A 25,860-nucleotide genomic window follows, 5' to 3' on the forward strand; every position below is an offset into this window, starting at 1 on the left:
CACTGTCATTAGGGACACAGACACCACTTTGACGTCCGTTTCACAGGGCTTCCATTCATTTCCATTATATTTTTAGGACAGAATAGAGTAGTTTAGTAGGCTGTTCAATACTCCAATTATAATGTAAACCAATGGACACCAAAGTGGTGGCTGCTTCATTAATGACTGTTTCATGTGGTTCTATCACAGTGCTGTTTTTGGCAGATGTGATGAAACCCCTAGAGGGAATCGCACAGTGTGGTGAAAAACGCTGTGGGAACGCTCCCTAATTCCCAGTGGCGTTTTGGTCATTGGCATATTGACAGTACCTCTTATAGACTAAATACATACTATTGGCATAACTACTCAGGTATCAAGCATGGTGACTACTAAGGGGCCCTACAACTCAGGGGGCTTATCTCCAGTCAGAGGTGAGGACCAGTGATAGCTGTGGATGATAGCAGGCAAGAGTGAGAGAATGTATGCCTATCATTGGGAGGTAGAGGAAAGCAGGAAAGGACATGGGACAAAGTGAAGAGCAAAATAATCAAAAATGTTTGATGTAAAGGGAACATCAGGCCAACAGTTGTGCTTGGTGGCCCCAAGTGTACTCATTACACCCCTGGAGGGCACTTGAACTTTAGCAGAATGTGGTGCCATTAAAGGGTGTGGGTCCTGCTCCCAGCACCCCTGGCAAACCGCAGATTTAGGGGAAACTACAGGCAGGCAGGCAACAACATGGCGGTCATTCAGATGAATGGTTATCCATACAATACAAGGTTAGCTTGTGTCCACCAGATCCTGTCTCATAGAGTGTCTGTATGCATTCTGGATAGTGAGGGGGGTTACAAATGGGAACAACCCTATATGTGGTCCATATGCCATAGTATATCGTATGAACAAGCGTTGTCTTCATGGGTCAACCAACCCCTTTAAAGTGACAAGAGGAAAAGGGAGGAAATGCAAAGAAAACAAACAAGCCATGCATCTGTGCAGCGGTCTCCGTCCATCAGTCCATGTCCCTCATCCCACTGTCCTAGGTTACAGCTATGCTCTGATTCCCGCTGCTCAGGAAAGTCCTTCTCCTGCACTATTAATATCCTATCCTAAAATCCATAAATTATGGATTTATGGTAATATTTTTGGGAGCGGCAGAGGTGTCACTCAGCGCTGGGTCTATCCCCATTCAGAAGGTTACCATGGCAACTAGCCATGCCTCATTCACACGGTTTCCACGACTACCTTTCGTCTTGTTACCTTGGCGACAAACCACCGTTCATTGATACCATCTTGCTGGGAACAGAATGCTCTCTCCCATCCTCCAATCTCCTCAGCAAGCGTGGAGGACAGAGGCGGGTGGAGACATGCAGGTTTTATGAATGACTTAGGATGTCAGACAGATACCCCAAATAGGTGTCTGCGGCTTCCTCACATTTGTCTTATTTAAAGGGGGAGAAGCACATTTAACATCAGTGCGGTCCGGGGGATGAAGCTTCTATATATGGCTCACAACGTGCTCTGATGGTAGTAGATACACATATATACTTGTAAGATGATGTCCGATTCCTAGGTAATCCATGGGGCGCAGTCTGCCCTTCAAAATAACATTAACCCTTTCCAATCCAATTTGCATTCTGGTTTTCCTAGGGGGCTTACTCTTTTTCTGCCGTTATATAATGGCGCTATATGCTGGCTAAAGCCAGTACTGCATGAGGTGACACGTTGGATAGGCTCCGACAGGAGAGAGGCTGGCAATATACAGTAAGGGAACCCCGACGGACGTCTTCCAACATCAGAGCTGTACAGCCTTAAATCATAATGTCTTCAGAGGTCAGACAGTGGATTGGAAAGGGTTAAGATAAAATAAAACAATTTTTGTTTTGTTTCATAATGTTTCAGAAATCTGGGTTTAATTTCTCCTAGCTCATGTATTTTGTGTATACAGAATGCACTTCTTAGTGCTTCATACAGTCTACAGTTGTAATCTGACAAATTAATGGGGTGTACTGTATTTTTTCTAGGTGCCCTTTGTCTAAAAATAGGTGAATTTCGACACGCACCCATTATAGGTAAAAAAAAAAAGATCTTTTGCTACGATAGGCACTAGTGTAATAATGATAAAAGATATCTTGATATTCTGCTTCATCTGATATTTAAAAAGGTTGTCCTGCCACTTAAAACTTAAAGGGCCACTCCAGTGTTTGTTTTCACTCATTATGTAGCTATCCCCCAGTATATGTGATTGAGCTAGTGTTACCTTGGTTAGTTATTTCTTTCTATCTGAAACTCCTGGCTTCTCTGTCCTCAGATGGTCATGTGATCTCAATTCTCACCAGCTCAGATCTACTTGGGGGTATGTGTTCTCAAACGAAATCAATTTTACAGTTTGTGTTATGCTGTACCCAACACAGAAACTGCCTGGAGGGACACACAAACTGTCCTATCACAGTGACTGATGATGATCACTTAGATCCTGTTATACAGCTATAATAGAGGAGATCACAGCTCATCTTCTTGACTGTATATCTATGCTCTGTAGTTCATTTAGGTGATTATAGAAGGTAATGATAATTAAACTGTCCCCCAACAAGCAAAAATAGTATAGCCTCAGCTAATGCTGTGCTGAAGTATCGTGAGATAGATGTAAAACCGCAAGTAAAAAATCCCAGCCTCAAGATGGTGACTAATAAGTATCAGACAGGGCCTGCACTGCAAGTAAGTGGCTGGAATACACAGAGGAGACCTCCAGAGTGTGACAGGCAATGGGCCCTTAAAAAAAATGCTGATAATGCTTTAAAGGAGCGTTGTGCTTGTTAAAACCTAACTTAAAATTAGATCCAAATGTCTTAAAACAGCAAAGCAAATAAGCAAATGGTACTTACCTGTCCTCCGCCCCAGCGATCCAGCCCACAATTTCTCCTTGTCTCTGTTGACAGCAGAAGTGAGGTGACCGCTGTCTGCCAATCACAGGCCCATTCTCCTGGCATCAGTGCTCACATCCTGGGCGCTATGATGCCAGGAGTTCAGAACAACGACACTAGGGCCTCTGATTAGCAGGCAGTGGTCACCTGTTTTGCACAGAGAGGGGAGAATCATGGTGCTGCAGCGTTGGATCGCCAGGGCTGAGGAGGGTAAGTAGCGTTTTATTTTTTTAAGCCATTTGGTTAGAATTTTGTTTAATCGGACAACTACTTTAAAATAATAAAAGTAGTAATACTCACCTTACTGATCCCCCAGTACTTCTGGTCTGATGCTTTCCGGAGTCATCTGTTGGTTTCCGCACTTCCTGGACTCTGTTAACAAGGACATGGGACTGTACTGGCCGTCCATGGCTTTGTTGATACAGACATGTGACCAGTAGCCAATCAGTGGCTGTAGCAGGTCACCTTTGTGTACAGTGATTGGGTAAAGCAGTCTTATGTCCACATCAACAGGGACTAGGAATTACAAAGACCAGCAGGGGGTGCCAGAAAGCATCAGATCTGGAGTAGCGGGGAAGTGGGGGGGAGGGGGGGGGTAGTTAAAGTGAATATTACTTCATTTATTATTTTCAAGAATTCTAAGCATTTTGTATTTTAAATGGTTGAACAACTCCTTTTGGGTACGTTTACATAGTACAGAATTTGGTGCACATTTCACCCTTTGAATTGAAGGGGTGAATTATGTTGCAGATGTACGCCAACGGATTTTAACACGGTTTTTCTTGCTAAAATTGACACAGTTTATAATGCAGATTTTCTGCTGTGGAAACATCTCCCGTGTAAATATCGCCATTTAAATACGGCCTTACTCCAATTTGGTGAATCTCCACCTGATTGAAGGGCCCCCTGATTATAAAATGATCACAGTGTCTCACTGCTGGGACCCCCAATGATCAACTGTAATTTGTGGGGCAACCTGGCAGTAACTGTTCAATTTCTCTGCTGCGCCACCAGAGGGGAAATTAAGCATAGCGGTCCTTTTAGACCAGCCGATTAATCGTTTGAATGAGCGAGGGACGTCATCGATAGGCCGTTCACTCGTGCAGCCTGTTTAGACAGACAGCATCATCGTTGGCTCATTCAAATGAGAAATCATTCAGAATTGTTCAGTCATTCACATTCACTGTATAAGCGAATGAGAAGGACTAAACGAGGTCGGTTTAGACAGAACGATTAGTGAACAGGCCAACAATGATTTTTATGCCTGCATATAATGAACGGTCATTGGCTCGCGTTTAGAAGGAACCATTACTGTTCAGTTTTGCTTGTTTGAATGGTTTTTGGAACGATAATCATTCCATCTAAAAGCACCTGAGTAATGGAGCTCTATGTAACCACTCTTCACTGAAGGATGCTGGACAGCCGCTGAGCAGTCAGTCCGGGATCACTAGCCTATCTCTGTCTTCTCATCAATAGGTATATTGAGAGGCCAGGGTCCCAGAGGGCTTATTTATGTATTATTTACTGGCTCTAGCATCCCTAGTTGCCATTGATAAGTGGAGTCAGAGCTCCAACAGCTCACGGAAGAAACAGACAAGAAGCGATGGAATCTCATCTTCATATATCACCTATGGCCAATAACAAAGTGATTCAATTGCATATATTCCATAAGTGCTAACCCCAACTGGGTTGTTCTATATGGGACTGTTGCCACACGCGGGCCATCATATGTGCCCTGAACAGATTTTATGTATTTCATTTGGGGCTGCCCCAAGGTAGCAGCATTTTGGGAAGAATTGTAGGTCTAGTTTCGGATGTGTTGGAATATACACTCCTGAGTTGTGCCTGCTAGGTATCCTTGAGGAAGTCATTGCCCTAAAGTGGACGGCGTCCAGAGCGCCTTATAGTACACAGATCGAAAATATGGTGAATACTACCTGCTTAGAAAACTACAGTCCTGAAAAATGGAGGGGCGTACGGGTGGCTTCCTACATAACATTATTTACATAAGGATTAAACTCAAGATTGAAGGCTTAACTGATGGACGAGATGCTGATAGAAGTCTCTGTATGTGATGCATTCGTTTTCTGTAGCTGTGTGGGACTTTACATATACCGCTATGGAAATACTACTTAACATTTATATGATTCTGTACTTATTTGTTCCACTCTGTTACAATGAGGATGTGAATAGAGGACCCCTTCATCAATTCCCTAATAGAAGAGTTGGAAATAGGATTTCTAAAGTAGACAATCCCTTCATGTGCCGCTGTCACAAACATAAAGTGGAACCATAGCAATTTAATGGAGAATTCCACTCAAAACATCAAGATTATGCGATACATGGAATTTCCAGATGCCCCTTAAACTCATCAATGCTAAACCCATTAGCAACCATATTTAATCCTATGCATTGCCTCAAAGGGGTATTCCGTCAGGGACCATGTGGCACATCCACAGGTGCACCGGAGGACGAAATCTACACCAGTTATGTGATGAGCTGGTGTGAGTTCAGCTGTAATTTATGCCAGTTTTCTGGCATAAACGATAGTAAATGTGACCAGCCACAGCCCCCATGTCCCCCTGCTTCTAAGCCTCACCCATTTATTATTTAAAGACTGGGGTAAAAACTAAAAGGTTGCATTTTTTTGCAGAAGAAAACACTGTGCCAAAGTTACAACTTTTTTGCTGCAGATTTCTGGCGCAATCCCATTAATAAATACGTTCTATGTTTATACAGGGGTCAGGAGCTATGTAACACATTTCAAGAAAGACCCCGCCTACCGGCCCCCTCCCATGTAGCTGCTAATCAGCTCTTTAGATGGGCAGTGCTGCTGGCTCTGTGTTATGCTGCTACGCTTTCTAACTGGAGGAGAAATACATGTACAAATGACATAACTTAATTTAGAAAATGGCTTTACAGAACAGATTTTATTGACTATGACATACAGCGTCCAACCTCTATTCCATTTTTATCTCTCCATGATTTATAGAGAATCGGCACCCCTCCCCCACCCTGAGTTAATAAACATAGATGAAAAGCCGGTGGCGTGTTTGATAAAACTGTATTCAGTTCATCATCATCTGATACAATAAGAAAAGTCAAATCTAGCAGCTGTAGGGAAAGAGATAGGATGTATTCCCAGGTGCACTGACTTCCCAGAATGCCACAGCCGGGACAAGACAATGAGGACAGTTATTTAAAGCCTGAACTAGTTACAGTGCTGCAGAAATGTACTGTGATCCACTAATGTGGCAAGACAAAGCATAAGGAGAGTGCTGGCCGCACTCCAGAATAAGTTATAAGACGAGCGGACGTCGTATAGATGAAGGTAGGAGGTCATCGTCAGCAGGGTGAACACTTAGTGCGACTCCCCCAGAATCAGGCTGATGATATCGGTGGACTCTGTGTGTCATTAGTTGTAGCTTTCCAGATTTGGTCATCGTTATTAATAAAATAGAAGCTCAGTAATGGGGCCACAAAAATGCAGAGTTGGGCAATAAAACTGATTTGTCTTACACATGTGGCATGATGGGAGATAGTATAGCGCACCCTTCTGCATAGTGTGCCCTCCTTACTAAGTGAGTGGCAATGGCACTGCAATGCAAATAGCATAGAGATCACGGCACACCTATGGATCAAGTTGCTGCATGCTACATCTGTAATAGAATGGGAACAGTTTTAAGAGTGAGGATGTCATGTCAACTATTATGATAAAAGGGGTTACAAGCACAGGAGGACTGGGGCATTAGAAGGACATGTTGGGGAGAGGAGAGGTCTGTGTATTAGGATGAGAGGAGAGGTACTGGATAAACTGGCAGAGACACCGACATCCGACATCCTGAACATAAAGACAGTGGGGCAGATTTATTAATACTGTCTAATTAGACAAAGGAAACGTAGACAAGATAGTCTTAAAATGAGACCGTTTATCACAGTGGCTCTGTTGATTGATAAATCTGTGGAATTTCTAAGACAGTTCAGTCCAATTAATACCACCTTTTAGTTGGCTTAGTGTACCACAAAACTGGCATCATTTGGGCACAGTGTTTGGTGCACAATGTTGCATTTAGGTTCCACCTCTTTCTCTGTAAAGAAATGCCTCTTTGTCAGACGCAGTGAAAACCGTGTCTGAAAGTATTTAGAACACACAGTAAATGTGGCACAAAGCATGCTTGACAGTTTGCACCAGAAAACCGTTACATTTTCAATAGCAAATAAGCCCCGATATGTTGTCTGGGGAGGACACTTACCCAGTGAGAACAACCACAAAGTCCATCATGTTCCAGCCATTGCGTAGATAGGATCCTTTATGAAATGCAAACCCCAAGGCAATGATCTTAATTCCTGTTTCGAAGCAGAATATTCCAATGAAGTAAGGTTCTGTGTCATCCTGGGAAGAGAATAGGATTGCAGGTTGTTAAGGGGCTAACCACACTGTCCGGCGCTGCAGCCGTCCCAGGTACCGACTTCCGAATTGTGTCCTGACCTGTCCACAGGTCTCCAGACCCGAACTCGGAGTGTCATCAGCGTATGTGAGGCTCCGTGTTTGGGTCTGGAGATCTTTGGAAGTGTGGTCAGCCCCTAGCACATATGTAATGCTGGTGTCACCAATAAGAGAGTTTTTGGCTTATAAATTCAGAAACCTTTTGAAATATTTTGTAACAAATCTAAGTTTACTGAGAGATCCGTATTCAAGCAGTATAAAATATCAGGGGATGGAAGGTAGTAAAAAAAACTATAAAATTGATTTTACAAGAATTTATTCATCAAAACTCCCTTCTGTGCAGACATTTACTAAAAGCATTACCAATCTTAGCCTTCTACCATCGTGTGGCTTATTCTCCCAGTATATCGTTATGGCGGTTGGAGCTCTTTATATGGGGTGTTATTACTTTCTCACAGTAGTTCCCAGAACCACCAGTACAACAGGCAGTAGAGCGTCCCATACAACATGGCCATGGGTTCCAAAATTATCACTGATGTCACTAGATTTCCACGTTGTACTAAGTTTCTCTGTGGCTTGAAATAGTTAAAGCACAGTGCACTATTTTATCTGCCATTTTTGCAGAAATCAGCAATGGAGACTCCAAACAGAACCTCCAATGCTAATGTGAACATACACTCGCCGTACACAACAATGTGAGCACCTAGCTAACAAAGGCATACTGATAAATCAACAAATCAATCAGGGCCATTTCAATACCCGACTGTGCCCAGTGCACAAGTATTAAAATGGTACCCTTTTCTATCGCCACCCCACCCCTTCCACCTTTGCCCAGAGTGGTGGGGCACACAAGAAGTGAGTGTAAACTTTGATTATTGTTTCTTATGCTCCTCAATACTTTTTAATGTATCTGCGTCCCAAAGACATGGATACAGTTTGATGTGTTGCTGCTGCCAGGGGGCCTGATACTACTAGTGGGCCCAAAGCAGGTTCACTGTTTACCCTATGGTTAAAGTGGCCTTGATATTGATGCGCATAGTTCAGTGGATTCATACATCTATTCTCACTTTGGCGGGTGCCATTCCCCATTGTCACCTATAAGCATAGACCTACCGTGCCGATACGTAAATCCATCGCTATCAGGCAGTTCTATCACTACTGTCACTGAGATGAGCTTGAAACTACAATATGTAAAAATCATTAGGTTGAGCAATGCCTGGCACATATTCCATTGAATATTACATGACTAAAGATAAATGTCCCTGATTAATGAATGTTCTGAAGCAGACAAATCTATTGTCGTCATTATATAGATGTCAGAACCTTTTAATGCAGATTTTTGCACATATAAAGCAACTTTGCATGGTCTGATCTAGCCGGTTGAATAGGAAGAGATCGGTGCTCGACTACCTGGTCTTTTACACAGGTTGTTTCAGACTCAATGGGGGATGAATGATTGTTCACATGATTGATTAAATTCTATTAGGGAAGAACAATGTCAGCAGCAAATCCCCCTTTCAGGAGCATATATCGGCCGCGTTTTCACTGCCGGCCGATATATGCTACCTATCTGATGCATTGGCTTCCAATGCATCAGTTCAGATGGGCGTATTTTCGATGCGTAAAAACGTCCTGCTGGCAAAGATAGTTCTGGAACTATCTTTGGCTGGAATATGGCAGCTGTTGCCATAGACTCTAGCTTGACTGGTAAATTCTCTTTCCCTCTCCGCCCCTTGCCGGCTGTCTGCAATAGGAGGGGTTGGGAGCTAGTGTACTAAAGTCCCGCCCCCTCCCCTTTGTCAGCAGCTCCCATAGGCTGGAGCAGAGAGGGGGAGGGACCAGCTCTACTAAGCTCCCACCTTCTCCCCTTGTCATAAGCCAGCCGACTTTGTCACGGCTGCCCTTCATTCCCACAATTTTCAGCCGCGCTGTGGCCGTGACACGGCCGGACGAAAATCTTCACACCCGTCTTAATGAAGCCTTACATTGGGAGATGTGTTGTTGACAACAATGATTTTTTGCACCACATGAAAGATGTGATCAGTCAACAAACGAGCACCTTCATAGGGCTCAATGATCAGGAAAACAAATGTTCCTAGGAACTTTATTTCCTGATGATTGGGTAGTATAAAAATCCATTAACACAATGAGAAATATGCCCCCTCCTTAGGCTTCTTTCCCACGAGCGTATATCAGCCGTCCGTTTTCATATACGCTGTGATCTGATGCATTGGATCCCAATGCATCAGATCACATGGCCGTATTCCTGACACGTAAAAGCGCCTGGCCGGCCCAATAGAAAGTCGGGGCCAAAAGAAAGTCCTGGAACTATCTTTTGGGCCGGAATACGTCGGCCGCTGCATGAGCTCCTATGGGAGCCCATGGCAGCAGCCGCAGGTGGGAGGGAGTTTAGCAGTGGGGCTGCTAAACTCCCTCCCTCTGCTCTTCTTCCCCTGTGCAGGCTTACCTGTCCTCTCCTTCCTGCTGGCTCTCTACAATGGAAGGGGGCAAGACAGGGGTGGAGCTAAGCGCCGTCCCGCCTTCTACCATTGCTGGCTAAGCTCCCGCCCTCTCCCCGACCCATGTCCATAGCCATCAATGGGAGGAGGCGGGACAGCACTTAGCTCCCCACCTCTCATTGCAAAGAACGAGCAAGGAGGAGAGGACAGGTGAGCCTGCGATGGTAGGGAGGGAAAAGAGGCGAAGGCATGGTAGTCTCGGCTTATATGTGCCGGGACCCATGCTGTCTGAACCGGTGCACGAACGCTTGATTTGTGCGCCCGTTCACCAGTTTTAGCTCTCCCAACATAGCATATATAGGCCTGCCGTGAAAACTCGTGGGAAAGAAGCCTTAGAGACAATTTGCTAAAAACATCAGGCAATCACATTAACAGTAAAGCTACTGTTAAAGAGGAACTGATTCTTAAAATTGATCTTCTAGCACATCATAAGGGCTCATCATAAGATCATATCGGTGAGGTCTGTGAGCTCAGACTCTGCTGCCTTCTAGTCTATAGGAAGCCTAAACTCCTTTGGTACCACCTAGAGATTTACACCACTGATAGAAACATTATAAATAAAGGCTAAATGCAATCAGTGGGGCTTTCATTACAATGTTGTGTCAGAGATTTCCAGTTACTGTATTCTCTATCTATTCCATTTCTCATGGAAACAAGCAATAAGATATTCTGAGATGTATACAGTTGTAGCCAAAAGTTTTGAGACTGATGCAAATTTTGGTTTTCACAAAGTTTGCTGATTCAGTTTTTATAGTGGTGATTTGCGTTACCTCTAGATAATTATGAAGAGTGATAAGATGAATTGCAAAAACATAGTAACATAGTATGTAAGGCCAAAAAAGAAATATGTCCATCCAGCTCAGCCAATTACCTCCCAATTAATTAACCACAAAAACCCATTAGCACAGAATTTCAGCCCTGCTAACATGAGATACTAACATCCTTCGGTGATCTTTTTCTGGAGAAAGTATTAACAAGGACGAGGCAGCTGATATTAGGGAATTATTAGAGTAGACTGGTTGCTTTACTAAGGGAGCTGCTGCTTGAAATCATTGTCCTCTACTGTTAACCCTGGTTACCTCCGAGGAAACATGTGCAGACACCATTGCTTTACAGTAAAGGGCTTTACAGGCAAGGACATTGCTGCTTGTAAGATTGCTCCTAAACAACCATGTATCAGCTCAGCAATGGCAGCCGGCAGGTGTTGGTGCATCTGCACGCACAATGAAGAGAAAGCTCTTGGAGGTCAGCCTGGTGTCAAGAAGGGCAACAAAGAAGCCACTGCTCTCCAAGAAAAACATCAAGGAGAGACAGACATTCTTCAGGAAGTACAGGATTGGCCTGCAAATGACTGGGGTAAAGTTACTTACTCTGATGAAGCCCCTTCAGAGTGTTTGGACCATCTGGTAGAATGATTGTCCAGAGAAGAAAAGGTGAGCGCTACCATGAGACTTGTGTCATACCAACAGTGAAGCATCCAAGGAAGTCACAGACTAAGAGCACGGACATAAAGAATGGTATCTAAACATCCTCCAAGAGCAAGGTCTCCCAACCGCCCGGGAGCAAGGTCACCCAACCGCCCAGGAGCAAGGTCACCCAACCGCCCGGAAGCAAAGTCTCCCAACTGCCCCGGGGAGCAAGGTCACCCAACCGCCCCGGGGAGCAAGGTCTCCCAACCGCCCCGGGGAGCAAGGTCACCCAACCACCTGGGAGCAAAGTCAGACCAACCGCCCCGCAGCAAAGTCACCCAACCGCCCCGCAGCAAAGTCACCCAACCGCCCCGCAGCAAGGTCTCCCAACCAGCCATCCAGGAGCAACTTCTCCCAACCACCCAGAAGCAACTTCTCTCAACCACCCAGAAGCAACTTCTCCCATCCAGAAGCAACTTCCTCCAACCATCAAGGAGCAATTTGGTGAACAATGCTTTTTCCAGCATGATGGACCTCCATGTCATAAGGCAAAAATGATAACTAAGTGGTTCAGTGAACAAAACATTGACATTTTCCCATGGCTAGGAAAATCCCCAGATCTCAGTCTCATTGAGAAAGTGTGGTCAATCCTCAAACAGATGGACAAAAGAAACCATATAAATTGTGATAAACTCCAAGCACTGATCAGGAGGAGTGGGTTACCATCAGCCAGGATTTGGCCCAGAAGCTGATTTCCAGCATGTCGGGCGAATTGCAGAAGTCTTGAAAAAAAAGGGCCAACACTGTAAATATGGAGTCTTTACCTAAACTTGATACACTACCGTTCAAAAGTTTGGGGTCACATTGAAATGTCCTTATTTTTGAAGGAAAAGCACTGTACTTTTCAATGAAGATAACTTTAAACTAGTCCTAACTTTAAACAAATGCACTCTATACATTGCTAATGTGGTAAATGACTATTCTAGCTGCAAATGCCTGTTTTTTTGTGCAAAATCTACAAAGGTGAATAGAGGCCCATTTCCAGCAACTATCACTCCAGTGTTCTAATGGTACAATGTGTTTGCTCATTTGCTTAGAAGGCTAATTGATGATTAGAAAACCCTTGTGCAATCATGTTCACACATCTGAAAACAGTCTAGCTCGTTACAGAAGCTACAAAACTGACCTTCCTGTGAGCAGATTCAGTTTCTGGAGCATCACATTTGTGGGGTCAATTAAACGCTCAAAATGGCCAGAAAAAGAGAACTTTCATCTGAAACTCGACAGTCTATTCTTGTTCTTAGAAATGAAGGCTATTCCATGCGAGAAATTGCTAAGAAATTGAAGATTTCCTACAACGGTGTGTACTACTCCCTTCAGAGGACAGCACAAACAGGCTCTAACCAGAGTAGAAAAAGAAGTGGGAGGCCGCGTTGCACAACTAAGCAAGAAGATAAGCACATTAGAGTCTCTAGTTTGAGAAACAGACGCCTCACAGGTACCCAACTGGCATCTTCATTAAATAGTACCCGCAAAACACCAGTGTCAACATCTACAGTGAAGAGGCGGCTGCGGGATTTTGGGCTTCAGGGCAGAGTGGCAAAGAAAAAGCCATATCTGAGACTGGCCAATAAAAGAAAAAGATTAAGATGGGCAAAAGAACACAGACATTGGACAGAGGAAGACTGGAAAAAAGTGTTGTGGACGGATGAATCCAAGTTTGAGGTGTTTGGATCACAAAGAAGAACGTTTGTGAGACGCAGAACAAATGAAAAGATGCTGGAAGAATGCCTGACGCCATCTGTTAAGCATGGTGGAGGTAATGTGATGGTCTGGGGTTGCTTTGGTGCTGGTAAGGTGGGAGATTTGTACAGGGTAAAAGGGATTCTGAATAAGGAAGGCTATCACTCCATTTTGCAACGCCATGCCATACCCAGTGGACAGCGCTTGATTGGAACCAATTTCATCCTACAACAGGACAATGACCCTAAACACACCTCCAAATTGTGCAAGAACTATTTACAGCAGAAGCAGGCAGCTGGTATTCTATCGGTAATGGAGTGGCCAGCGCAGTCACCAGATCTGAACCCCATTGAGCTGTTGTGGGAGCAGCTTGACCGTATGGTACGCCAGAAGTGCCCATCCAACCAATCCAACTTGTGGGAGATGCTTCTAGAAGCGTGGGGTGCAATTTCACAAGCTTACCTCAACAAATTAACAGCTAGAATGTCAAAGGTGTGCAATGCTGTATTTGCTGCAAAAGGAGGATTCTTTGACGAAAGCAAAGTTTGATGTAAAAACAATGTTATTTCAAATACAAATCATTAATTCTAACCTTGTCAATGTCTTGACTCTATTTTCTATTCATTTCACAACACATGGTGGTGAAAAAGTGTGACTTTTCATGGAAAACACAAAATTGTTTGGGTGACCCCAAACTTTTGAACGGTAGTGTATATTCATCAATAAACGTTTAAAAACTAATGAAATGCTTATAATTGAACCTTCAGTAACCATAGAAACATCGAACTAAAAGATCTAAAAACACTGAAGCAGAAAACTTTGTGAAAGTCAAAATGTGTGTTAGTCTCAAAACTTTTGGGCACGATTGTGGATAACATGTTAGGAGAATGTTGGTGGACGCATTTCCCCTTTAAATCACATGTAAGCTTTCCCTGTATATTTGCTAATCATGACTACGGCAAATGCATCTTCATTCTAACTTTTTAACAACACTTAATATAATCATTTAGATTACTCACTCAGTATCACCCCTCCCCCTCAAGTGTGAAAAATATATATTCTTACCAGGCGTTCGGACATCGGAGTCTTGTCTCCCTCTGGCAGATGCTGCTCCATTGCCAAAACAATGCAATTCGCTATAATAGTTGCTAAAATCATGTATTCAAAAGGAGTAAAGAGTCAGGTTAAGGAAAGTAATGTCAGGGTAAAACACTTATATGACAGTTTCTCTATACCAAGAAGAAAAAGAAGAAGATGCCCTGTGTCCACATGAACATGTGTAACTTATACCAACTGTACATATATACTCCTATACAGAAGATTATACAGGTTATACCAGCATGCTCCATACCACTTAATACATGAAGATGTTATGTCCATGCAGGCGCCCCTCACGGACATCCCCAACACATCAGTCCAAGACATAATCAATGTTCTAAATGGACCAATATAGGCATGTATCACCAAAAATGGGAAACACACAACAGGCCAAATAATGGTAACAGAAATAAGGGGATGGGAACTCTAGCTCTAACTTACTTTGATGTGGCAGACCCTGCCTAAAAGCAAGGCGATAACCCTGATAGTGGCAGCGCCACATCAGGAACCTTCGTCGCCTAATCTATGCCTAGATGGAGGATAGGGAAGATGTTTAATGCAGACGGAAAGAATAATGTATACAACACAGTATATGGTAGAATCGAAGCCACATACAGAATAAATACCCACAGGTACTTGGCTGACAGGAGTCCGCTGCCTCACCAAATACCTGAGGCAGGAACATAACAGGCGGACCTGGAATAAATACCTTCCCATTATGGCTGTTTGGTCCACTAGGAGAAACCACTGGAAATGTTGCAGCAGGGTTGTGCAAAAGGGCACAATATACACTTAGACCACTGAGGGATTTCTAACAGACAACACCTCAGGGGTCTTCTGTAGTGGCAGAAAGAAGGCACACATTGGCATCCAGCGCGAATGACAGGGTGAATGCATCCAAGACGTGGTCACGTGGGCTCTAACCCCTGACTGAGACTGGCGCGCCACAGGCTATACCAGCATGGTCTATAACACTATATACAAGAGATGTATAACTTATACCAGCTGGACCTATAATATATATATATATAGTTCATCAGAGTGAAAACACAAGAACTTAAAGAACAAATGATATAAATGAAGGATGATAATAAGTTGCCACAAGTCACTTCGGTTATTTAGTGCAATTTCTTCAATGGATAGAGATGAATTTCCTCCACCATTAAAGCATTCTTTCCACCCCTCTATTAACTCCTTAGTGACTGAGCCAAATTTTGGAAAGCTGACGTGTCATTTTGACATAGAATAACGCTGTTAGGCTGGGTTCACAAAGGGCGGATTTGCCGCGGAAATTCTGTCTGGAATTTCACTGTGGCAGATCCGCCTACAGACGCTAATCCCAGGGTTAGCGGGCCATGTGAACGAGATTTGTAAAAAATCTCGTCCACATGGGGCGGCCAATCAGTCGCGGCAAAGCCGGCAATGCGGCACGGATTCCCCGGCCGCAGCATGTGTATTTTTTTTTCCCTGTTGTGGCCGCGTTCCTCTATATGGTGTGCCGCAGGTTTTGAAGCAGCGTTTTCCCAGCAAAAATCTTGCAGTTTTTCGCTGCGGCAAAACCGTGAGATTTCCGCCGGGAATACGTCCCATCTGACTCCAGCCTTAGGGCGCCCACCCACTGGCGTTTTTTTTTCCCTGCGAAATTCGCAGCATTTTTTTCTCTGCAGGGGTCTATGGGACTTGTAATGTTAAAATCGCGATCGCGCAAAATCGCAATTTACCGCGAAATCGCGATTTTGCGCGATCGCGATTTTAACATTACAAGTCCTATAGACCCCTGCAGAGAAAAAAAAGCTGCGAATTTCGCAGGGAAAAAAAACGCCAGTGGGTGGGCGCCCTTAAGGTTTTGCATATCCCAGTGATTCTGACGGTGTTTTTTCGCCACATGTTGTACTTCATTTAGGTGGTAAAAATAGACTGAAAAAAATTGTGTATATTTATTAAAAGCGCCAAAATTGGGAAAATTTTGAAAAGATTATAATTTTTTCACAATTTCAATATCTCAAATGTGTGCAAACATACTGTATACATTTTTGATAAGATATATATTTGTATTTGTTTGCATTATTCTGGATGCACATTGGAAAAGCTGTAGTTGTTTTCTTTTAACCATTTAGGAGACGTACAAATTTAACATTGATTATCAACATTTTGAGGAACACTTTGTTTTCCTGCACCAAGCCAAGATTGCAAAGGCTCATCAGTGATGCCATTTTAAAAACTACATCCCTTAATGTATTCACTGAGGGGGGTCACAGTTTCTTTTCATCAGTTAATAAAATGTAGAGGAGAAAAAATAAAATTTCATATATTTGCAAATATGTCATTTTAAAGGCATTTTTTTAATATAGTGCACATGAAAGTAAGGATTTACACCCCAAAATGTCTACCACCGTTTGTCCTGTGTTCAGAAACATATCCATTGTGGCCCTTATCTTATGTCTGTATGCACAATGGGGCCCAAACCGAAAGGAGCAGACAGTAGTTTTCAGAACAGACATTTTGCTTGAAGGTGTTTTAGGCCCCATTGCCCACTTGTAGAGCCCTTGAGCGGCCAGAACGCTAGAGAACTCCCACAAATGACCCCATTTTGAAAACTAGGCCCCTTAACGAATTTGACTAGGTGTGTACTGTGTACTTTGACCCCACTGTTTTTGAATGAATCTAAGCAAAGCAGAAGGAAAAAATTATGATTTTAATTTTTTTGGGCTATTGTGTCTATTTAAAACAGTTTTTTTGTAAAGCACACATATGAATGAGGACTTGCGCCCCAAAATCAATATCCCTGTTTGTCCCGTGTTCAGAAACATACCAATTGTGGCCACAATCTATTTACTGGACACATGGCTAGGCCTGTAATGGAGGGAACACCCATTGGATTTCAGGGCACAACTGCTCACTTGTGCAGAAAAAATATAGACTCCCTAAAAATAATCCAGAAGATGACAGAGGGTCCATTCCGGACCAGATCAGCGTGGGAAATCGCAGAGGATATGGGTGAGTAGTTTCATGAATGCGATCCGTGAGGGGAGCTGAAAATCTAACTTATTTTAGCTATTTATTGACCGTGGGGGCTTCCCACGACCCCCCATGACAGCTCCAGGTTGACGACTACATCCGGTAACCGACAGCAGGGAGCTGTCACGTTCTCAGCCCATGGGGATTTAATCCACATGTTTTTTTCATTCCTAGGGATTAAAGCCCACTTAGGGAGGATGGAAAAACACTATGGGGTGGTCACTAAGGGGTTAAGTATTAATGCTATAATCAGTAATAGAACTGAAAATGTGAATGTCATCATTAACACCATGATTTGGATTCATCATCCTGTTGGCTTCAATCCTAAATCATCCTGATCTCCATCGGACAGGTTGTAATGCCGACACCCTGCTAGTTGTGTGATATTATGATATAAATATATTATAACTAGAGATGAGCGAGCATACTCGGAAAAGCACTACTCGCTCGAGTAATTTGCTTTATCCGAGTATCGCTGTGCTCGGGTCTGAAGATTCGGGTGCCGCTGCGGCTGACAGGTGAGTCGCAGCGGGGAGCAGGGGAGAGCGGGCGGGAGAGAGGGAGAGAAAGATCTCCCCTCCGTTCCTCCCCGCTCTCCCCTGCAGCTCCCCGCTCCGTGCCGGCACCCGAATCTTCAGGGACGAGCACAGCGATACTCGGATAAAGCAAATTACTCGAGCGAGTAGTGCTTTTCCGAGTACGCTCGCTCATCTCTAATTATAACGCTTTGGTCAGCCCTACTGCATTATTCTTATTCTACATTCGTATGAGCGGCCTCCACTAATTCATTCCCCGTAAGCCTGTGCTGGAGTAACTTTGCCTCATTCAGCAGCTTTTCCTCACACTTTCATTGTGACAGGGTAGAGTCAAACAATGCTCAGAGAATATGTGCTCTGTCACAATATGTCACAACACAATCACACTTTAGTGCCAAGCCCACCATGTGACTGCGTCTGCCTACAGCAAGGACATCTTGTCGTCTAGTGTGCTGGCTCTCCCAGCAGACGGTTGATTAAAATACAAAATATGAATGAATCTGATAGACAAGAAGGAATCTGTATGTACCTGAATTCCAAATTCCTCCCCCTCTTCTATCTGTTCGCCTGGCACAGCGCCAGGGATAGAGGAACGTACAGGCGCTGTGTGAACACTTTCAGTTATATATATATTATTTGTACAAGCCCATGATGACCAAGCAGACAGGATGAAGTTGTTACTCTGGTCTCAGAGACAGAAGCCTCATAGTAGTACTGTCCTCTTATGGGCCACATGTGCAACCCTATAGGTGAGTTAGTGGGGGATTTAAATAAGACTTGACCTAGATTCTATGACTGATGTCTCTCATCTACCTCTGTATGGCATTCACTTTCTGGGTAGCTTGCATCAGTTCTGGGGTTAAATGACAAGCTGACTTGCATCCCATACTCATACTGGCATGTATTCCTTTTAACACATGGCTAATATACTATAATTATGCCCATATGGCCAGTATCACACAGGTATAATACTAGGATCCTCCTCGGTTAGATCGAGCCAAACTTAGATGGCCATAGAACCCAACAGTTACGTAGTTTACTTTCAGAATAGTGCAATAGTGCAGTGGCCATAACATGGGCATTAAAATGTCTTACGCTAATGGGAAAACCTCTGTGGAAACCATTGACATTGTAGTAGTTAAACATCATGGAATAATTTTCTATCACAGCTAATCATTTAAAAACTGGCTGCACCGCCTCTCTGACTAACCTGCACACTGTGCATTAGTCTGCATTGGTAATCTAAGATATTACATGCTGCCTACTAGTTTTGCTCATCTTGATCGGCCGGGTGATAAAATCATCCCTATTTGCGCAAAATCTAATCGGGTTAGTCCAAACCTATTTTGGAGAAAAGCATGGGAAAATCAAATTTCCAGTGATACCTACTGCAAAGGTCAGCATTCAGCTAATCAGCAGCCAGGGTGTCTTGCTGAGGAGCAGCAGTTTCATTGGGCACCTGCATCACATGACCTAGGGAATGGATGTATAGAATAGGCACAGTGTAACCAGCAGCCATTTTACAGTTGAGCACAGGACAGAGAAGCTGCATCATGTTTATATGCCTTTGTAACACATGGCCTGTTGTTAGGGACAGATATTCTACAGAGGATATATTACTGCTGGTGTGAAAGCTTGTATACTGGGGTTATGTTGGAGCGAACAGAGAAACTTGCGGCGTCACGTTTATATGCCTATATGAAACATGCTCTGTACATTGGGAGAGGGTATATTTCTGCTGCTGCCAACGTATATAGCAGGAAAGTAGAAAGACAAACTATGCTTTAGCGTGGGGAACATTGTAGTTCTCTGTTTGTGGCCTCAGATGTCGTTCAAAGTCGCCAGTCCGGCTACTATAAATTTTTTGCAGACCGTACGCAGCTAGCAGTGGAGTTTGGGGAATTCAGTTACACTGTGCCAAACAGGGACAACTTACAAAGATATAAACTATACTCTGTGGCCTTCTGTTTTCACATATTGTGCTTCCCATGGACTTATTCTGTTAGCTGTGTTTTTTTTATTAATATAAAACAAAAAGAAAACCAAACTGGGAAACAGCAAATTTATAAATTGTGTGTCAGCGGCCTCAGATGTCGTTCAAACTTGCCAGTCCGGCCACCACAAATTAATTGCAGGCCTTACACAACTAGCAGTGGTTTTCTACTACAAAGTTAGCTGAAAATCTTCATAAAACTACACTAAAAAGTAAAAAAAACTAATTAAAAAAAAAGATAAAGAAAGCAAGGGGAAGGATATGTGTCAGTGGTGATGGAGGTGGTAGAGGATGGGTGATGGAGGTGGTAGAGGATGGGTCAAGTTGGCCAGGAGTGGGAAATGGAGAGCAGAAGTTGAGTTGCCATCATCACCACTACCTTCACCGATGTTGACATCTATTCCATATTCCAGCGTATCCCAGGTCAGCAGCCAGCCCTCCATCCACCAGCGATAGGAAAACACAAGGTCCAGCAAGTGTGGCCAGAGGCATTAAATATCCTTAACAGCGCACTGGGTCAGTGTCCTGCAGGTGAGGCATGAAGCTGAAAGTGGTAATCCACATTTCATGTTACCAACAAAAGTTGTGGGGCATTCATCCTTGTCTGTCGCCTCCTCACCCCTCCATCCTCCTTTTCTTCCTACACCTCTTCATACTACCTTTCAATATTCTCCACATCGGCACAAATATCTGTACGTGACAAAATCCGTTGTTGTCACAAGAGGAGAAGGTAGGGATAGCGATCTCCCAACTGTCTGGCCAGTCTGCCATTACTCAACACCACAGGCAGGGTGGCTTTGGGCAAGAAAGTGGGGCATCTTCTCCAAAACGGTTTTCCACCCATGGTAGAAGTATAAAGGAGGAAGAAGAGGAGGGGGATAAAATAGGTCCAGAGGCAGTGGAAGGGGCTTCCATCAATCACTAACCCCAGCTATTCTACGTGGATGCACACTCTTAGGCCTGACCCAGAGGAATGTAGGCCATCACCCTTAGGCACTTTGAGGCATATGAGTGCCTATATGCTGCAGTGCTTGCAGAAGGACTGTCACGTAGCCCACATCAAAACATCAGATCTGGTTGTCCACCCTCTTTGAACCCCGCTGCAAGGTGAAAATGATAAATCTTATTCTGACAATGGAGAGGGACCGCAAAATGCAGCACTATTAGGACAGACTGTAAAGCAGCTTGAGCAGAGCATTTCCCTATGGCCACGGGGATGCATGTACAATGAATTGCATCTCTATATGTCATGGCTGACATGTAGGACTGTGCTGTAGCAGCACCACCACAGGGGAAGTCCAACAGAGGTGTAGCATAGTTTTTTTTCAGCCCACTGAAGCCTGCAGCAAAAGCAGAGGGTAGGACTGACAGTACTTATCTATGATGGTCCAAGAGTAGGTCAGCTCCCGCAAGGATTTACTCACACATGGCATTGGCCCCTCTCACTTCTGGGTTTCTTGCTATAATAATAATAATCTTTATTTATATATATTCTGCAGCACTTACAAGACACGCGGGACAGAAACAAAACCACGGTTACATGTAGTAATCAAATGAAGGAAACAGTCGGGTGAGGGTCCACCACCAGAGGGTCGCTTTAAGTCACATACACATAACATCAACTTAATATGCCCATAGATGAGTTAAAACATACATGAACTCCCAGAATGGCCGCTTGTCAGGAAGCTCATTAAATTCCACCTCTTGTTTTGTCTTCTGCTATGGGAGCAGAAAACATTGGTGGAAATAGAAACCTCTGGTTTTCAGACTGAATAGATTTAGGGAGATACTTCTCAAGTGTGAACAAATGTAATCAATGGTGCTTCCAAAGAAGAGATGTGTCTGTGAATCTGAGTTATCTTCACTCCCTATGTTCAATCACTTTTTCACCTGCACCTCCAAAACATCTCCATAATCCGCCCTACCCTTGCTATGGAGACATCAGACACTCTTATTGTTGCCCTGATCCAGTCTCGACTTGTTTAGTGCAAATCGCTACTGATCAGTCTTCCCCTTACTAAACACTCCCTTCTCTAATCTATTCTGAATGCAGTAGCCAGACTTACCTTTTTGTCCAGCCATTACACTTATGCTTCCACCCTATGCCAGTCATTACACTGGTTGCCTATCTAAAACAGAATATAATTTAAACTCATACCTCTTATCCATAAAGCTCTCCACAGTGCTGCATCTCTTACATCTCCTCCCTCACCTCTGTCTTCCACCCTAACTATGCTCCCAGCTAATGATCTTAGACTAAGGGTTCATATCCACGGGGAAATTATATTTAGCAAATCCGTGTGGGGGGAAAAACGCAAATCCGCATCCCATAGGAAAACATCGATCATCCGCGGTTAATTAAATAGCCGCCGATTGTATTCCAAGTGATTTGCTGATTTTACACGCGGGAAAAAAAAACACAGCATGCTCCATTTTAACACGGATCATGTCTGCAGGAGCTCATAGAGCTCAAATCTCAATTGATCTCCCGCATGAAAAAAAAAAAAGACAATTATAGTGCATCCACAGCAAAAATCCGCACGATTTTCCCCATGAACATGAGGCCTAAGATTCCTTTTACATGGGCCAAGAAATCGTTCAGATTCCTACGATCAACGAGAATTTGAATGATTCATTCAGTATAAATGCATGCACAACTGATTAATGTGTTCGCCATTACGTTTCTGCATACATAAAAACTGAATGACTGATCAGTCCGTGTAAACATGCAGTTGTTATCCATGAACGACTTGCCTGTTTACTGTGAATAAAGGGAGGCGAGCCTGGAGCATTCCCGGCCCGCTTCGACTCCATTCACTAGCAATGATCTTTCCTGTGTAAAAGCGCTGGGACGGCCTGTTTGACATCCTGCATAAAAGCACCCTTAAAGCCTCCATAATCCAAACGTCCCACTCCCGTCAAGTTTTTTCCCAAGCTGCACCAGTTCTCTAGAACGCGCTACTGGTGATAATCAGGATAATTCCCAACACTCACAATTTTTAAGTATGCTCTAAAACCACATCTTTTTAGAGAGGTTTATCATATTTCCTAATCTAACTCTTCTCCAATTACCCTGCTTTCATAATCCCTTTGGAAAAACTTGACCCCATTCATCCCACTACAGTAGTATAATTATTATAGAAATTGCCAACCTGTGCCAAAGTGGTTCAATGTGCATTACCTACAGTTGTGGCCCCTTCATGAGGCTGGGTGTTTGTACTCTTGTCTTCGGACAGGTCTCTATATAGCATCAACATTTGGCAAAGTAGAATTCTATGTCACACTATTGGGACTTAGATTGCCAAGGGGATACTACATTTTGCAATGAACATTGATAACACAGTGTTACAAAAATCAATGTTTTTCATTTTTCTGAACAAACGTTTTGTGTTTCCTAGAGTTTTGGGTGCCAATTCTAAATTTGTGCTCAGATTGTAACTGTCAGGAACAGAATTAAAACAATAAGCTTAACAGTAGAATAAAGAAGTGTAGATATAATTGCAGTTGAATCTATTTCATAAGTGTACTTATAAACAGTAAACCGTGAATAGAGTTATAAGCAGGACATACTATCACCAGGTGGCAGATGTAGAATAACAAAGAACTTTCATAAGTGGCATGAAAATATGGGAAGTTGGATGCAATGTTTGTATAGGTGACTTATTTCTTTTATGTCCCCCAGTGTTCTCCCTTGGAATATTCCCGCAGTAATCAGCAGGCATAGTAGGCATCCACTTTCTGTCATGTCGTTTTTTAATTGCACGTATGTGCTGGTGAAAGATCACTGCATCACAAAACTGTACAATATTGAATATCCTACTTTCTTAAGATGTCTATAACTTCATTATCTTACCTGACAGACAATGTTGATTGCCCCATTTGAATTCGGCATCCTGAATATAGGGAACACATTTTTTTTTACACAGGAAAATATACCTTTTGTAACACAGAGTCTAGAACACTGGGGGGATAAGATAACTCTGATGACTGGAAGCACTCAGTATCTCACATGTTGGGAAATATCTTTGCATTGAACATGGTCTTTGGAGGAAAGTTAGTGTCCATAACTCTGGGGAGAGCGGGACGGGGCTAAATCCCTTTCCTTTGACCACCGGCGTCTTTAAGGTAAGAATAGATTTAGACATTTTCCAGGAGGGAAAATGTTTTGTAGGGTTTCCCTCATGGTAAGAATCCCGGGAATCAATGGTCTGTGGGGAAAAAGTAAAGTTTGTAATCACTGTACATCCAGTGTAATTTCAGTAGTGATTAATTTATTAGAACTGCCAGTCCCGAAACTAGCTATTAGTCACATCGGCCATTGGCCGTTTTTGGAAGAATCCTTGTTAAAGGACTAGTAAAATAATATCCCACAATTCTGAGCAAATTGGCACATCTACATGCACACATCAAAGAAAGAGTAAAAACCAGAGAGATGGCGGGAAATTCAGGAGAACCAGAGGTTTCACCTCTCCTGGGTGCTTCTTCACATCACTCTATCGCATTGCCTAAGAGAAAAGGACGGGATAACACTAGACCTGACTCTTACTTCTTCCTTTGGTTATGTTATGGTGGATGGGATATGTCTATGGTACATACAGGCTTGGTCTCCCGGAATCAAAGTGGATAGGACAATATTTAACAGAAACAGTTTTTCATTGAAGAAAACATGTTGCATATAAAAAAATGTCCAAACAAGTTACAAATACATGGCCAAACAACCAGAAAAATCTCCCCCACCTCCCAGTACATGAGCTGGCTCCACATCAAAGTTCAAGATGGCCTCTTGTGCCACCACATCCCACTTTGGTCGGAAGAGCTAAATATGAGTTTACGTCTCTTATCACATTATTTTTTAGGAAAGGAGGGACTTGTGACCAGTTCTCCTGTCCTAATTGTGTTGCCCACAGAGGGGTTGGGAAAATCAAACACATTCAAACAGCTCACTGTGGAAAGTTCTCACCACCAACTTGAATTGGAGCCCTGTTTCCACAGTTCCCAGTGGCGGGCGCTGGCTGTACGGTATACACGCCCTTAGATCCTAGTAACCCTAAAATGTTTTCTATCAATGTGAGGCAATGCGAAGTGATTCATTTCCCTTCTGTTCTTCAGAGCCATGAGCATATAGACCCAGCATACCCAGAGAGCTCCAACACATATACAATGACACACAGAGAGAGTGCTTTAATGATCAGTGTGTGATCTTGTGACATTGTGGCACTATGCTGCGCTTCTCTCATTAGCGTTATTATCAAACAACCTGCAGCATCAGAGCTTGTCGTCCCTCATTTATTAAATATTTAACGAGTGAGGACCCAGCTGAGACCTGGCATGGTGCTAACAGGGACCCCCTGGAGAGATGAACAGCTCACCATGGATTAGACCAAGTATGAGAGGGAGGAGGAGAGCGTTGACTGCGATCCTGCACCGCGCTGTCACTACGCTCACACACAGACGCCGTGTCCGGCCACCAACCCCTCCTCTCACCGTTACTACTGTCACGCTCTCCATACAGCCATTTTGCTAGTCTGATAATATAAACCAGAGACTGCAGTAATATTGGATTAATGCTGCATTAACACCGTGTGATACTATCACTAGGAATACAATGTGCTAATAATGCAAAAGAAACAGCATAAAGCTTTCAACACTGCAGCAGGATGATGATGATGATAATAATGCTGCAGCAATAAAATAAAAAGGGACTTAAAGATGCTGAGATATTACTGCAACACGGCCGAGCCCTGCTGAAACAGCTGTCCAAAGGCTGGACCTCTGATGTGGCTCTACTAACAGAACCATACTGATGGCTGAGGCAGTGCCCGCGTAATGCCAGCTGCAGTAGTGTGATTATTAGGGCCAGATAACAGGGCATGTGTTTGGTAACGATCTGCAATAATAAAGGTGAGCTAGTTGGAGCATCTTCCAAATTACTGCATGAACACAAAAACGTGACCACTAGAGTTTTTTTTTTTTTACTTCCTCATAATTCAAACCCGCGCCACATAGACTATGGCGCAGATTCATATCAAAAGCACCAGGGAATTTTAGGGTGTGTATTTTACGTGGAATCAGTGCCAAATCTGTGGTGAAATTCACTGTGTAAACATTCCTTTAAAGCAAGGTGAAATTAAAAGTCAATTAGTAAAAATGTAGTACAAAGAGAAGCTGTCAGCGCTCCTGTGTGGTGTAGTATATAG

General features: G+C 43.4%; 1 protein-coding gene across 1 annotated transcript in view; it reads right to left on the reverse strand.

The window, feature by feature from the left end:
- The window catches only part of CACNA1A (calcium voltage-gated channel subunit alpha1 A), a 266,456-nt gene that overhangs the window by 184,530 nt on the left and 56,066 nt on the right, over positions 1-25,860 (reverse strand). Inside the window, exons 2-3 of the mRNA XM_066593712.1 lie at positions 14,084-14,189; positions 7,154-7,293 (exon numbers count right to left, since the gene is read on the reverse strand). Coding sequence (XP_066449809.1) covers positions 7,154-7,293; positions 14,084-14,189 — 246 coding nt within the window. The remainder of the gene's footprint in view (positions 1-7,153; positions 7,294-14,083; positions 14,190-25,860) is intronic.

This window comes from Eleutherodactylus coqui, chromosome 2 (assembly GCF_035609145.1).
Source record: "Eleutherodactylus coqui strain aEleCoq1 chromosome 2, aEleCoq1.hap1, whole genome shotgun sequence".
NCBI classification, from domain to species: Eukaryota; Metazoa; Chordata; class Amphibia; order Anura; family Eleutherodactylidae; genus Eleutherodactylus; species Eleutherodactylus coqui.